Below are 16,602 nucleotides of genomic sequence, written 5' to 3' on the forward strand. Positions count from 1 at the left end.
AGATCCGTACTGGCCAGCATCAGACTGAGGTGATGTGGGGAGAGAAAGAGAGAGACTATATCTACCCACCCAGTGAGAGAAAGGCCAATTGTGCACTCTCTGGTTCTGGCTGACGATGGCAGGCAGCATGACCTGTTGGACCACTCAGAACCCCTGAATTGCGGCCTGAATTGTCAAATTATGCAGAAATTGTGGTGGAATTTCCCTTCAATGTAAATTATAATTGAGAACTTTTCCCTTTTTTCTCTTTTCTTCATCTCTTTGAGTGACAACATGACAGCCATTCAGTATAGCATTGTTCATGCTGAGCACAAATGTCTCATTTTCAACAAACAGTTGTTGTCAGACCTTAGTTACATCGCTTTCCTTTTTCTACCACGCATATGCTAAAATCTCTCTGCTAAAAAATCCATGCTGCTCATATTTGCGGGCGAACAACACACATCAGATCCACTAGGGAGGTATCCTTGTTCCAGTGGAAGCTCTAGGCATGAATACATTTGGTGAAAACTTTCTTTTTTTTCGTAATGTACAACGTACAGACTGTTTTGTCTTGAGAATTTAACCCCGACAAGCGGTCCTCTGTGTGATTTCATTGGTGTTGGGGCTTTGCGTCAATCTCTCTGATGGCTGGAACCACATAAGCGCAGGGACGAGCGCTGAGAGGAACAATAAAAGACTTTCAGCCGTACATGCTTTGAAGTCTATCAAACACACTTACGGAGAGGGGACTCAAAGGAGGGAAGAGTTATTTTGAAAATCCCCCTTCCACCGAGGCTGTGCCTCTCTCTCTCCCTATCTCTCCCTCTCTATCTCTCTCCCTCCCTCCCTGCCTTCTTCAATCGCTCCCTCCCTCCTTGTCGCTCTCCTTTCCTATCTCTCCGTCTCCCGCTCATGTTAGATCCTGTCTGCTACGGTGGTGCTTGAAACCCCACCTCCTCTGCCTCAGTCCTTCTCTCTCTCTCCCTCTCCCTCTCCCTCTCTCTCTCTCTTTCCCCTTTTCTTTCTCTCCCCTCCCCGTTGCAGGCGGTGTGGAATCCTGGCAGTGTTTAATTGGCGAGTGGCAGGCAGGCTCGAGAGGGAGAGAGAGCGAGAGAGCAAGAGAGAGAGAGAAACCAGGAGTGTGGGAGATCTCAGGGAGCGTTCAGGACTCAAATGGAGAGGCAGCGTCTTTACGAGCCGCAACTCTGACTTTCTGTGAGAGAGGCAGAAAGAGCGAGAGGGGGAGAGAGAGAAAGAGTGAGAGAGACAGAAACTGTGACAGACCGACAAAGAATGGGTTAGATTATGGGAGGGGGTGAGTTGACTCCAAGAATTTTTACACACTGCGAAGACAAGGAGTAAGGTTACAGGGAAAGGTACAGGAAGGTATAGATATAGAGATTGAGATATTAAGAGAGAGAGAGAAAGAGAGAGAGAGAGAGAGAGAGAGAGAGAGAAAGAGAGAGAGAGAGCAAGGGAAGGGGACAAATCAAAGTGCAGGAGAGTGAGGGATAGGTACAGGAAAGCCTGCAACAGAGTGAGAGAATAAGTGGAGGGGGTGGGTGAGAGAAAAAGGGAGGGAGAAAGGGAAGAGAGAGAGAGAGAGAGAGAGAGAGAGGCCCACCACCGGAGAGAGGGCAACTGGCTGGCTGCATACGGGAAGTAAGAAGTTGTGGAGAGGGGCAAAGAGAGAGAGAGAGAGAGAAAAGAGGGAAAACAAGGGAAGGTTAGAAAAAGAACCAGGAGGAAGGAAGGGGGAGGTGAGACTTGAGCAGGACAGACAGAGAGAGACAGAGAGAAAGAGCAAAGGAGAGAAAAGTTGCAAAAGTAAAAGGAGAAAAGGCCAAGAAACAGAAAAGACAGAGAGCAGCAGTATGTGAAAGAGGGAAACAGAGAAACAGAGACAAGGGAAAGTGAGTGGGAGAGAGAGAGAGCAAGGAAAGGAGTAGTGAGAGAAAGAGAAACTACGCAGATGAGAAAAACAGCCTTAGTGAATGGCCTGGGTGGGGAGAGAGAGGGGAGGAAACCAGTTGTTTTGTAAGTCGTCGGCCTGGGCGGCTTCTGGACTCCTGCTGGTATGCAGTCGGAGAAGTCGGAGAAGGCGGCAACGGGGCGGCGCGTCCTCCATCCAGCCCAGGACTACTGCCGCCTCTGCTTGCTCCAAGGACCAGCGCTGTCCCATGGGCAAGAGCGCATGGATGGGCCGTGCCTGTCTCCAGTGGACAGTCTAAGCCTTGTCCAGTGGCGGGGGGACTTGCCCGTTCCCTTTCCTCCAGAGGTCAGAATGCCTGAGGACAGCCTGGGGTACCCTGACCTTTGCATACCCCAGCGAAGGCACATTTACCTGGGACCAAACCACTACCCTGTGCCTGAGAGTTGCAGCCCTCATAGCTCTCCTTGCTACTCGTGGAGGGAAGTAAGGGCTTGCAGATGGGACTGGCCAGTGGACCCCCGGCCTGCCCCATGTGCGTGTGTCTGGGAACAACACAGGGACTGCGGGTGTGCAAGGCAATGGTACCCTCCTGAGATGCCGCCACACCCCTTCAACGGCAGCTCGGTTTCGCAGCTCCTTCCAGCTAAGGTTAGAGGTCAACGGTACTACAGGGAAGCCCGATATGTATCGGAGGAGCATTACTGGGACTGTGAAAGTGAGAGCAATCACAGGGACCCACATTTGCAGGGACTTGACTGGGACAACCTGGACACATCTGGATACAATGGACACTGTGAAAAGAGACATGTCAGGTTTGAGGGTCACGATGATGAGATCAGTTGCGACAGCCCGGATACTGGTGGATCAACCACTCCTGCAAAAACACATTGTAATGGGTCCCCAGCATTCTTTTCCACAGAGGTGCCCCAGAGCAAGTTCAGGAGCTCCAGGACATCAGGGCCCAGGTTGCCAGCGAGCAGAGCCTGGGGAGGAGAAACCAAGATGGGTCAAACAGGCAGACTGGATGATGGTGGAGGTGAGGACAGCAGGAGGAACCAGAGGAAGAGCCAGGGAACAGTGCGGCAGCAGATCAAACAAGTAGTCACGGAGTTGGAAGACGTGCTTGGTGGTCTAAAACAGGTCCAGTTGGAGATGAAAGAGGTGAGGATAGTAATGCTGAACTTAATCGGTAACGGGTGTCATCAGTACAAAGTCTTTTGCATAAAACCTGCAGTGTTGCTCTCCTTGAAGTGTTTGGTTGTGATTCCAGAGGAATGCATGGATGAAATGTACTAAATTAGATGATATCATCATTGTTAGCACTATGTCTTCTCTACTTTTTTCACTGTTGGATGTCTATTTTACATTTTAGCAGTAGGGCATACTGCTGTTAAGTGGAGCATTCATACATTATCATTAGCTGTGTCAGTGATGCAGATCGTCATAAGAAAAGACCTTAAAAAACAATAAATCTTTAGAAGGAAAGTCTTGCTGTGATCAGAGCAATGTCCAGCGCCAGCCAGTGGAGTGGATATACTTTAAGTGTGCTCTCTGAAAACATCCCGGTAATGAATCCAGCCTGACAGCTACAGGGAGGTAAGCTACTGCTGAATTCTCGAGAACATGACCTCAGCCCAAAATAAACATCTAGAAAAAAAAATACAGCTGCAGCTGGGATCAAAGCCCCTCATCATTACCTCATATGGGGCATCAAAGCTGGACATCTCAAGTTAGCCTCAGTTAGTCTCATGGGGCATTGTTTCTTTATCAGAAGACTGAACCATCCGCTGTTTTGTATGGAACAGGATCTATGTGGTGCTTCATTCCAGAGAAAGAGAAGACCTTTCAGGCTGGACTGGATACTGTCCATTAGAAAGGAAGCATCACAAAAAATCAATGCCTAAAGATAGCCGAAGATACTGTATGTAGATCTGCATTAGTATTAATGGACTACAAGAGATCAGGGGAAAAAAACAAGTAAATGAATTATTTAAAATCGAGTTGGAAGTTTCAGTGGACACATCAAGACCTCCATTAAAAGCTACTTCGTATGTGCCAGCTACTTGGCTGGGGGTAATTTTAAGGAACTACAAATAAGGTTAAAAAAGATCCAAGTGAAGTGCTGCTGAGAGCTAGTGACTTAACATAGTAGGGTGCAACTTCTGGCTAACATTCAGAGTATATGACATTTACAATCCTTTTAAGAAAATGACCTTGATTTACTGCAGCATTGTAAGTAGAAATACATAATTTAATAAGCGATTTTTGTTGTTGAAGTCAGCTTGGAAGAATACAGCCAGCATTCCTCAGGCACTCTGTAGCTGGCTAAAAAGAGCTAGCAGTCAATTAGTGGTCATATGACTGGGTGATTCGGGGACAGGGAAGTAAACACTACTGTTTGTGAAAAATGTAACTCAAGTAACTGACAAATGAGCTGTTTATTTCTGAAGTACTAACTTTCCTTATTTTCAGTCACACCCCTCAAACAAGTTGATCCGATTTCAGAGCCATCTTGTTTGCTTCTATGTCCCAAAGTCACTCGCCAGATGTACAGATGTGCTTGAAAGTTTATGAACCCTTTTGGATTTTTTATATTTCTGCATACATGTGATATAAAACTTCATCAGATTTTCACACAAGTCCAAAAAATAGGTAAGGAGAACCAAATCAAACAAATGAGACAGAATCTTAGACATGGTTATTTGTTTATTGAGGAAAATGATCCAATATTACAGATCTGTGAGTGGCAAAAGTATGTGAATCTTTTTAAATAGTTTTTTAATCAATGGGATGAGAATCAGTTGAAACGTTTGTGGAAGTGTATCATGGCACGAACAAAGGAGATTTATGAGGACCTCAGAAGAAGTGTTGTTGATGCTCATCGGGCTGGAAAAGGTTATAAAACCATCTCTGAAAGTTTTGGACTCAGAGATTAACAGATTGAGAACAAATGGAGGAAATTCAGGAGTGGTCGACCAACAAAGATCATACCAAGACTAGGGTGTGTAATAGTCTGCAAGGTAACTACCCAAGGTAACTTCTGAGCAGCTAAAGGCCTTTCTCACGGCTCATGGCTAATGCTGTTGTTCACCATCAGGAGAACACTGAACAACAATGGTGTGCAGAGCAGGGTTGCAAGGAGAAAGCCGCTGCTTTCCTAAAAGAACATTGCTGCCCATCTACAGTTTGCTGAAGATCACATGGACAAGCCTATTCGTACAATTTGTTGTGAATGGAGGAGACCAAATGGATGTTTTTGGTTTAAATGAAAGGCATTATGTTTGTAGAAAGAAAAACATTGCCTTCCAGCATAAAGATCTTATCCTATCTGTGAAACATTGTGGTGGTAGGATCATGGTTTGGCCCTGTTTTGCTACATCTGGGCCAGAACAGCTTGCCATCATTGATGGAACAATGAATTCTGGATTATACCAGCAAATTCAAAAGGAAAATGTCAGGACATCTGTTTGTGACCTGAAACTCAAGAAAATGTGGCTCATGCAACACGACAATGACCCTGAGCACACAAGTCATTCTCCCAAACGGATAAAGAAGAGTAAAGTTAATGTTTTGGAATGGCCAGGTCAAAGTTGTTGCAGTTATTGCAGCAGGGGCTCACACCAGATACTAAAAGTAAAGCTTCACATACTTTTGTCACTCACAAATATGTAAAACTGGAGCATATGTTTGACTTGTTTGAATTGGTTCTTCTTATCTACTTTTAGGATCTTTTAGTTTTAGGTTCAATTTATGCAGAAATGTAGAAAATTCTAAAGGCTTCACAAACTACTAGGCTACAGCACCACTGTAGATGTTGCATGATGTTGCATTATATGCTCGCTGTGAATGAGCCTAAAGACTGCACTTATTTGTACAGGTGGTCCAACAGATTGACATCCTGACCTCCAACATAGACCTGGGTGAAGAGGAGCTGAGGCCATGCAACGGTCTGCCGCAGGATCCCAGGCATAAAGGCAATCAAGGCAACCGTTTCGGAGTGGTGGCACTCGTCCATAATTCCAACGGAGATATGGAATCACTGCTAAGAGACAGCTCTCGGCCTGGTCAAGTCAAGTCGCGGACTACGCATTCCCTCTCAGACCACAGCATAGCTACTTCTCGTGCCAACAGCCATACCGTCACAAAGAACCACACAAACCCTTCCACTCCTGTCCACAGTCCATTTGTTGTTGAGTCTGCAGGCTGCAGAGGAATGAATCACACGTCTGCAACAGAAACGCAGAGGACTATAAGCACTGCCAATGGAGACTGTCTGCGAGCCAGACCTCCCAGAGTCAGAGTCAAAGATCTCCAGCACCAAAGATCTAGAGTAGATCATGTGGTCCCCTCAAAGAGTCCTGAACCCTGCTTTGCTCTGACACCCACTGGCATCTCGAAGAGCCAGAAACCCCCACCATATCCCCAGAACGGACAGCTTAAAATGCTCCCTCAGGATTTAAGCCATTCCTCAAATGCCCTGAAGATACCTCCGTTCCGTGGAAAACAAAAACAGCTATCGTCCACCATGGTGTAAAGGGATGGGGGTGAAAGGGGAGTCCCGCTGCCTCATAGCTCTGTCTGTTTGCAGTCATGAGGACAGCACACAAATACCCATACAACAACCTAAACCACATTTTTTTCCGGAGCATCCACATGGTTAGGTAACTCAGGGTGAGTGGACAATGAGTGTCCTCAGATGAGGACTGTTCATCATGAATGCATATGAATGCATAAGTGTTTGTGTTTGTTGTTTGTTTGTGCTCAACCGTGCAATGATTTATGCCTCCATACTTGACATACACAATATGTCCAAATGTTTGCGGACACCCTTTCTAATGAATGCATTCAGCTATTTTCAGTTGCACCCATTGCTGAAACAGATGTGTAAATGCACACTTACACTTGTCTCGTCCATGTAGAGAAGTACAGCCAATAGAATAGGACTCTCTGGAGAAGATAAGAATGAACAAATTGGCACCATGTCTAATACCAGGCATGGGCGAGAGAGGTATAAAGCTCTATCCAGTACTTCTGGGATGAGTTGGGAGTTGGGGATGAGGTGGAGTGGTGATCATCCAACATCCTGACCTTACTAATGCTCCTGGCACTGAATGCAATCAAATCCTCATAGCAGTGCTCCAGAATCTTGTAGAAAGCGTTCTAAACACTTTTTAATACCCTTGATTTTAGAAGAAACAATGAATGAGCAGGTGTCCCAATACTTTTGTCCATATAGTGTACTTCCATTTGCAGCACATTACAATGGCACATTAGTACATGGTGTCTTTCGCAAGAAGGCGTGTATGTAGCTATAAACATCACCATCTAGACTCTTAGTCATTTGTTCTGGGAAGAAGAAGGCAAAGGAGGTGGCCTGAAGTTGAATCACTTTCTGAAAAAAATTTAACATCTGCCACTTGGGTAAAAACAGAGCCCCCCCCATCTCCCACCCCTTGCTAATATGGTTATACCATGAGTCATGAGTGATCTATTCCATCTGTTTGTTGCACTACAACCACACTACACTGCACTGCATTTGGGTTACTGTTGGTGTTGCTGTGTTGTGCACAGCGGAGTCAATGCTTCTGACGCCTGGGTAATGCAGAGTTTCAGAGCTAATCAGCTCTGGAGAGTGCGGAAGAGATTGCCTTGTTGAGAGGCCCGGAGGACCGTTGCTATGTCATATTTTTGATCAGTATGCAATTCAGGATGCAATCAATGAGGTTCCTAGAAACATTCTAAAAATAATGCATTACTAATCCAGCAGAGATTGCGGAGATTAATAGTGTCTGTTTCGAGAGTACATCCTCAGTAATGCGATGTTAGCTGATCTGATCTCAAAAGTATGGTGTAAACTCAAAAGTAAACATGTGAACATGGGTTTAGTGTAGCTCCCAGCACTTAGAGGGTAAGGACTTAATACATGTCTTATCCGATACGCTGCAAAGTCAGCCACTAACACTTTTCCAACTGCTTCCAATGTGGCATTGCTGGTCTCGGAGGAAAGCGCTGGGTCCCCAGCTCCACCACCCACCCAGAGAGAGAACGGCCCATTGTGCCCTCTAGAACTCTGGCTGCTGATGACAAAGCGGCATGTCTCAAAATTTAAACTCACGACCCCTGGGCCACAGTGGTAGGGCATTAGACCGCTGAGCCGAACCTTCACCATGGCAGGGGGAAACAGTTCTTCAGCTCTATTTACTGATTCCTGTTCCTTGAGTATGAAGGTTAACAGCAGAGTGATGCTAAAGCCCACCGAATTCTTCTTCACAACCTTTTACAGGTCTGAAGACTTGATGTAAAGGTTCTATACCAAAATTGAAAGGTCACACTCACTCATCTCTATTGCAAATGCTTCTTAATGGAACCTAAAGTGGCATCACTCATAGCACTATTTGAAGCGCCTTCATTTTTAAGAGTGTAGAAATGTGAAGATGCATTTGATGCAGTACAGCACCCGAGGGCGAAAGTTTACCCATCATCACTCTGCTGTTAAACTTCAAACTGAAGGAACAGTCTGTGTGTACAGGAAGAGCTAGGCTAAGTCCTTTTTTTCCCCCGCCATGTTTTGAAAACAGTGGTTGAGGTTTGGCAGGAGCTGCTGGCCGTCCTCTGGTGGAGGGTATGTGCTACGACAGTCTATTTTTTTTTCTCTTCCCCCACATTTGAGCCAGACCTACTGTCTGGTTTTGATTAGACGCCACTTGGCTTGGTGACGGAGCGAGTGAGGCAAGCTTGTACAATATTTGCAATGGTTCCGTAAACACAGGCACTTTCAGACACTGTGTTAAACGATGGCCGCCCACAGCTGGGAGGGGACATGGCATGGCCCAACACCCAAGGCAGGAAGTGGTAGAGCAGTGACCATAAGCTATCCGAGGGAGTATCCCAAACATGTGCTCCATCCTCAAAACACACTGGATTTTTTAGTATGGGACTTGTTTACAGAGAACGTCTGTTGGCCAGTGGTGCCCAGCCGGCCTAAGGATGCCGATCCTGAGCCCCACCAGTGACTGCCTCCGCAGTGGTGGCGATTGTGAGGGTTTAATTATTTGCTGGAGGCATTCATTAAAGTGTAATCTAACTTCCCACAGTCTGACGGCAGTCATGTGTGTGCGTGTGTGTGTGTGTGTGTGAGACTCAGCTAGCCCACACAGACCATAAAGTCTAGACTGTTACGAGTGTCTGAGCATATGGTGCCCTGCTAGCCTGACCTGATTGTGTTTTACTGAGTTAACATTCCGAATTCCCGGCAATCTGCTCTTAACCGAATGTGCAAAGTGTTTTACAGGGAGAGATATTTTACTAGCGACAAACAGGAATCCCCATGACACAAGCAAGCCTATTGCCGGTCGGATAATTAGCTTACTTGTGACACTCTGTTGCTTTCTGAGTTATGCAAATAGCCAAACCAAGACTTTGAATATCCATGTCAATTAGGACCACTCATTAAAATCTAGTCCAGGAAAATAAAACCCAATTGACTTTCATTTACCATTCATATCAGGGCCATAAAAAAGCTTGAATAGAGCCAGCTTTTTACTTCGGAATGCCACAGGAATAATAAAAGCTCCTCTATAAGAAAGGCCTGGCCTAGCAATGCTCTCTTTATGCTACTCAGGGTTATTTTTACTCCAGCCACGGACAGGAAAAACGTTGCCAGACAGTTATAGACGAGACATGACGCCAGGCATGTGGAGATGCTCAAAGAGTTCAGCATCATCAGGGCAGCCTGTATCCTTGCCCTTGGGAGTTCTACAGCTGTATCTGATATCTGGATGCTGTGTAGTTTTACAGCTTTAAAAATACTCAGATGTCATTTTGTAAGCTTATTTACAACCCTGTTATTTAAAAACTGATATTTTACCTCAGAATAAAACACTGATTCCTTGTACAGAGGGCTTATTGAATAACAACTTGGCTTTTTTGGCTGGTTTACAACATCATGATGGCTTACAGGAGCCATATAGCATGGCATAGCTTAGCATAACCTATCCTACCCTAGCTTAGCATGGACTAACATTGTAACAAGACTAATTACAAAAAAAATACAAAAATCGTCTTCTAATTAGTCCACTTTGTGTCCTCCCAGCAAGAGAAAGTGTAGCGGGTTGACCAGGGTAACCTTTTCATCTCCTAGCTTCACCACTTGCCCACAACTTGCTCCTATGGTCACCCCTTCACCCTTCTTCAGTAGGCCTAACCTTTTACCCTTTTTAGTCTTTCTTTCATATTCTCCCAAAGTAGCTGTTGTGTTTAGCCTCTAAAGGCTTTCAGTAGTGGACAGGATTTCTGTACATTTGGTGGTGTAAATGTAACGAGTCAGGACTGTGATGTAACAGTTTTGGAGTTTTAGAATTGGACTGTTTTCCAGCTTGGTTTTGGTTATGCCGGATTTTCTTGTGAAAGAGTAGACAACAGTGTTTGAGGTTTCAGGTTTGTCACTGACATGTACAGAAGCCTTTATTATTCAATAACACCGAAGAAACGTTTTCCATTCTAGAGCACCTTTAATACTTTATTTTTTTTTTTACACAAGCTGCTCACCTCACAGCTGAAAAAGTGTACTTCCTAGAACTGGGATGAACAATTGACGGAAGGCTGAAAAACACTGCCAAAGAAATCATGGGGTTTTCCTCATGATTTGGCAACATTGGCAGATGAGGTTGTTGCGTGCCTACGTTCTACATAACCATGTTTAACTGCATAAAATATCCATGTTCCTCATTGCCCTGCTGTAGGTCATGCCCTGCTATCTCCTACACCTATTACACTTGACATCATCTGATCAAACGCAACACCTTCTGATTAACATAAATTGGGTGAAGTAAATACATTTATGGTGGAGTTTTGGTAAAGCGCACCATCATTTAATTGATACATAAAATGCCTTATAAAAAAGGTACTATTTAGTGCTAATGAGGAGGTCTTTTTGGTTTACCATTGCCTTTACTGAAGAACCCTTAACGAAGGCCCCTTTTAAGGGTGTTCTTGACTTACGTTCTATTGAATTGTGTCGCTTCCTCTTACCTAGAACATGATGGCCGATTGGAGCGCAGTGCTACAACAAGCATCGGCCTGAAAACACAGATTATTCTTTTAGGGGCTTGAATGTACCAAGCATTCCTGGATGGCTGATCTTGGACCAGCCCCTACTGCTTGTACGACTGTTTTTTAATGCAGATACAAAAGATGAGATCCTAATTCAGCGACAACTTTGACACATACACACACAGACACACACATGCTGTACCAACTGTAGGTGCACTCTATCCAGCAGAAAAGCACGGCTATGTTCAATTTCTAGTCTCTGAGAGCCATGGACTTAAGAATAGTCTTTTAAATCAATTATGACAGCCTCCTCGGGTGTCCAGGGGATTTTAAGGGCCGCATGTGTCTGGCATGGCAGGTTACTATGGTTACAGTGTTAGTGGAAGGACTGAGGTGTATACCTGTTCGAGAGTTTCGACAAGCAGCTTGGGAACACACTCCTGTAGTGAAGTGGATGTATAATCTGGCTTTAATTTTTAACTGCAACTGAATGCAGTAGATGGTATAGTATGGCTGTAAATCAGCTTAGCAGGTTCTGATGGACTGAACAGGCCTCTGGTGTTAAAAAAGAAAATCTTCCAAGGCATTTAAAATTTTTTTAAATCATTGTAGATGTTTACAGATGAAAAGCAAGGGCTACTTTAAGCAAAATGTTTTACCTTCAAAATCATTGTGATGCTTCATTGTCCTGTAAAAAGAACGAATAGCACCTCTATCATTGCTAGTCCCGGCTCGGCTGTGTAACTCGGGGGAAGTGGGCAAGACAAAGCTCGTGAGACGCTGCATAATGCTGCTTACCCTGAGTCATATTAGCGTAAAATCTTGTAATATGACCCTACCGCCTCGGCCCACATGCTTCTTTCACTTTCAGTGAAGTTTCTGTATCTCCCAGCTTGTCCAGAAATGCATGTGTATAGCATGTCCTTTATCGTGTAGCTCAAAGTATGAATTACACTCCCCAACTGTAAGGGGGAGCGCAGGAGCAGGAAATATCAATTCTCCATGATGCTGCTTGATATAAGTCATATCCTGCATCTAAGTCCTTTGAACTTCTGCCTTTTTTCTCCATCATCCTTAATCCTTAAAGCAGCATCCCTTTCCCAAATGCGCACCTTGGCATCCCCAGCGCCGCATTGAAGCCACGGCAAAAGCAGTGCTCCAGTGCTTTAATGAAGCACTTGCCTAATCAGTTTTGCTGTCCTCCAACACAGAGCCAAACACAGCGCATTAATCACACCCTTAAATCAGGGTGTTAAACAAGTGCAGGCTTGGTACGGAGCCATTCAGCGCTTTTATTTATTTTTTTAGCAGCTCTGATAGAGTGGGCAGAGGCCAATTTAAGCTATTTTGTGCTCTAATGCGAGCTATTGCTCAAATCCTGTGGATAAATAGTGAAGTAGATTAGTGGGAGTAGCGCTAGCTTGCTAGCTTTGAGGGGTCGCACTTAGGATGGGCAATCGTGAGCTTCACTGTGCTGTGAAGGACGCCAGTTTCCTAGTAAATGACTTCAAAGGGATATGAACCACATGCTAGTTACCTAAACAGTACTGTGCAAAAGTCTGAGACCACCCTTTGTGCATCTAGTCTCCCTTTTTAGGAGACTCCCTTTCAGCGTTAGCCTGAAGTTTGGAGTGTTTTCTGCTTCTCATCATACCGACTATCCTAAACACATTCAATAATGTTAAGGCCTGGACTCAGTCAATTGCCCTGAGAACGCTAGCAGCTTTTTTGCTTAATTTCTGCCTTGTGTACATATCCTTTTATCCTTTATAAGTTAAAAGAAGGGCCTTTCTTGGGTAGGGGATGTAGGGAATGGAGTGGTTCTGCATAGAACCATGACAACTAAAAGAACCATTTGAATGCTTTGCCTGGTTAAAGTGTTCTTCTAAAGTTTCTTCTATTAGTCTACAGATAATACAGTTATACTTACCAGCCATAGCTTTAAAACCACTTGCCTAATCTTGTGTAGGTCCCCCATTGTGCCACCAAAACAGCTCTGACAGACCTGTCAATTTATGGACTCCACAAGACCTCTGAAGGCGTCCTGGGGGTTCCGGTTCCAAGACGATGGCAGCAGACCCTTTAAGTCCTGGGGCTTTCATGGATCACATCAGCGAGCTTTAGATGCCCATTGCCTTGTTGCCGGTTCACCAGTTGTCTTTCCTTGGAGCACCTTTGTAGGCATTTCGGGAAGACCTGCCTGATGTTTTGGGGGTGTTCTGACCCAGTCGTCTAGCCATCACAATTTGGCTTGTGACACGGTGGCATAGGTTCTTATGCTTGCCCTTTTTTTACCACACCACCTTCAAGAACTGACTGTTCACTGGCACTGTAATGAGATGACCAGTGTTATTCATCTCACCGGTCAGTGGTTTTAAAGTTATGGCTGATCGCTGTATAATGGTGGTCAATGTTGAGCATTGACTAATTGTACTGTCTGTTTTGGCACAGGGATGGATGCCACAAAGTGGAGCTGGTTCTATCAGCAAGGCGAGGACGTCTTACTGGAATAGAAAGCAGTTCCAGTGGAAAGCTCCAGAAACAGCTCAACCTTCTTTTCCTTCCTTCTCTCTCTCTCTCTCTCTCTCTCTCTCTCTCTCTCTCTCCTTCACTATCTCCCCTTACTTAAGCCTGACTGCACTGTGTCCACCAACAGAACCGAGCTGCCCATTCTAGGTGCACACAGGACCTACCTGTGACCCGGTCTCTGAGTTTTTCCCCTTTAAAGTAAATATCTATCTGCAGAATAATAAGCTGCTCCTTGTTTGGAAAGAAAGTCCAGATTCAGTCCTGGCACCCATATATTATGCAACTATTGTTTTGAAGACTGTGAGTGGACTGCTGCGATGACCAAAAAAAAATGCAAGGAAGTGTTTTAATATTCCTTATCATTGCTGAAATGAACAATGGCTGATGAGAGGAAAGGAGGAACCAATCATCTCGGCCCTGAGGGTCCGGCGAGCAAACAATCATTGTAAAAAGCTGAAGCCAATAAGCGTCTCTGAAGGCGGCTGAAGTGCGTACGAGAAGAATATATTCAAGCTGTGTGTTCTGAGGTCCAGAGTAAAGCGCAGTGTGATCCGTCCTCTGGATGAACTTTGTTATACTGTATTTATAGCCAATATAAGCCATTTGTGTAGACTGTTGCATTTAAGTAGTAGCATTGATGTATTGTGGCCAGAAGAGGGCGCTTTAGGCTACTGAAAGATGCAAAAGACCTAATGACTCAAGAATGTCTAATGAAGCTCACCGGAAATAAAAGATGGGAACATTATAAAGCACTCTGTCAAAGTGATGTCCTCATTTCCTGTCAGTCTCCTATATCTGTACGACTTATGTAAGTTTTTTTTTTTGTGGAATATGTGTCCAAATGTTTGCGGACACCCTTTCTAATGAAGGCATTCATTTACTCTTTACTAAGTTGCACCCGTTGCTGATTGCTTGTCAAGTGCTTGTAGAGAAGTACAGCCTACAGAATAGGTCTCTCTGGAGCAGATAAACATGAACCTGTTGGCATCATGCCTCCGTGGAGCAGTGGAACTGTCTTCTCTGGAATGATGGATGATGGTGCTCCACCCAATACTTTTTGGATGACCTGAAGACTTGGGGATAAGGTGGGGTGGTGATCATTCAACATCTTGACCTCACTAACGCTCTTGTCGCTGAATACAATCAAATCCTCACAGCAATGCTCCAGAATCTAGTAGAACGCCTTCCCTGGAGAGCAGAGGCAGTTACTCCAACGACGACCTCAATAGCCTTGATTTCGGAAGAAGCAATGAATGAGTAGGTGTCCCAATACTTTTGTCCATTTAGTGGAAATTTGACCTGTGATGGGACCATCCCTGGAAAATCCATCCTATAGAATATTTGAACAGTTGAGCACAGTGTCTCCAGTCTTGACAGCGTCTGTGTCTCTATTTATTTTAGTCATGTTTGAGAATTTCTTCACTTATCCTTGAGGGGCCCATTTCACCATCTCAGCACATGCACTTTATTCACTGATACTGGTATATACAGTCCTGTAAACCTCCAGAGTAAACTGGGAGATCTTCACCCCTAGAAACATCCTCTAAAACTTCAGGTTCATGTGTGCTTGAGCTCCAATAGGCGAGTACATAGTATACATACACCATAGAAGTAATACAGCTGTGAGTTCACATAAGATTAAGCTCAGCATTTCGTCACTCTCCTGCAAAAACCTTGTATCTCCATTTTTGCCTTTATTTACTTCTGAACATTTTGTGGATCTTGCAGTTGTTCTTTATATTCTGTCCAAGTTTCATGATGAATGGACCAATAGAAACGCTCTAAAATGACTCAAACGAGTCAAATCTTTCTACATTTCTTCCACTGAAAGTTTCATAGTTTATAGTCGTTTTTTCCTCTTTCTTCTGTAATGTTGCCATTTTGGAGATTTTGTGTGACAGCCGTGATACTCAATACCAGTGTAAATACAAGCAACTGGACAGCAACATCATTTTTGCCATTCTGGCTGCTTACACCAACATGCTGGATCTGAAATGAAACACCTTGTGCAGACTGTCAGCTGTAATTTGAGGGTATCTACTGTACATCCACATCTTGTGGAACACATATGAATTATGTATAGGCCTCTGACTGTGTCTGACCAATTACTTGCTTACAGTCTCTTGCTGTTTCTCTTAACATGGGTGCTGTTGCTGGCTGCAGAACGACTTTCTCTTTCATTTCCGATTCATACACTGAAAAAGCATTGAAACTGTCTGTAGAGTTTACTCACAATGCCAGCGAGCAGCAGTTCTGCAGACAGAAACACCTTGATGATGAGAGAGGTCAGCTGACAATAACTAGACTGTTTGGAGCGGACAGAAAGACTGCAGTAACTTGGACACTTGCCTGAAATATCATAGCAATCACTTAGCAACACAATAGCAACCATCTAGGTGCCTTAAAATACATGCCTTAAAATAAAGTGTGGTCCCTATTGTGTGTACACTTAAGAACCACTTGGAAACAGCATAGCAACCACTTTGTACTCCATAGCAACCACCTAGCAACCACTTAGCAACACCATAGCAATCTTCTGGGATACCATAGCAACCAGCTAGCAACTGTTTAGCAACATCATCGCAACCACCTAGTAACCATTTAGCAACACCATAGCAATCACCTAGCAACACAGTAGCAACCACTTGGCAACACCACAGCCAGCAGAGCTACCACCTAGGATGCCATAGCAATCACCTTTTAGAAACACTTGGAAACAGCATTTCTTTGTAGGCCATACTATCCATCTAGCAACCACTTAGCACAACCATTGCAACCTTCTGGGATACCACAGCAACCCCTTAGCAGCACCATAAAAACCAACTGGGATACCATAGCAACCAGCTAGCAACTGCATAGCAACATCATTGCAACCACATACCAACCACTTAGCAACACCATGGCAATCACCTAGCAACACCATAGCAACTGCAAAAGATACCATGGCAACCATTTAGCAACGCCATATCAACCACCTGGGAAACCACACTAACCATCTAGCAACAACTTAGCAACACCATGGAAACCAACCAGAACCATGTAGCAGCATCCTAGGAAATGCTTGATAGTTTAATCCACTTTAGCCGCGCAGCCATTCTGTGTTTTCT

At 44.5% G+C, this 16,602-nt stretch overlaps 1 protein-coding gene across 1 annotated transcript; it reads left to right on the forward strand.

Moving 5' to 3' along the window:
• The first annotated feature begins 896 nt into the window (after window positions 1–896).
• On the forward strand, window positions 897–14,247 carry LOC140545819 (uncharacterized). The gene is made up of 3 exons (XM_072668807.1): window positions 897–3,076; window positions 5,793–6,586; window positions 13,418–14,247. The coding sequence occupies exons 1-2, from the start codon at window positions 2,060–2,062 to the stop codon at window positions 6,447–6,449; spliced, it is 1,674 nt and encodes a 557-aa protein (XP_072524908.1). The 5' UTR covers window positions 897–2,059; the 3' UTR covers window positions 6,450–6,586; window positions 13,418–14,247.
• Window positions 14,248–16,602: the final 2,355 nt, after the last annotated feature.

Source organism: Salminus brasiliensis, chromosome 23 (genome assembly GCF_030463535.1).
Source record: "Salminus brasiliensis chromosome 23, fSalBra1.hap2, whole genome shotgun sequence".
Taxonomy (NCBI): Eukaryota; Metazoa; Chordata; class Actinopteri; order Characiformes; family Bryconidae; genus Salminus; species Salminus brasiliensis.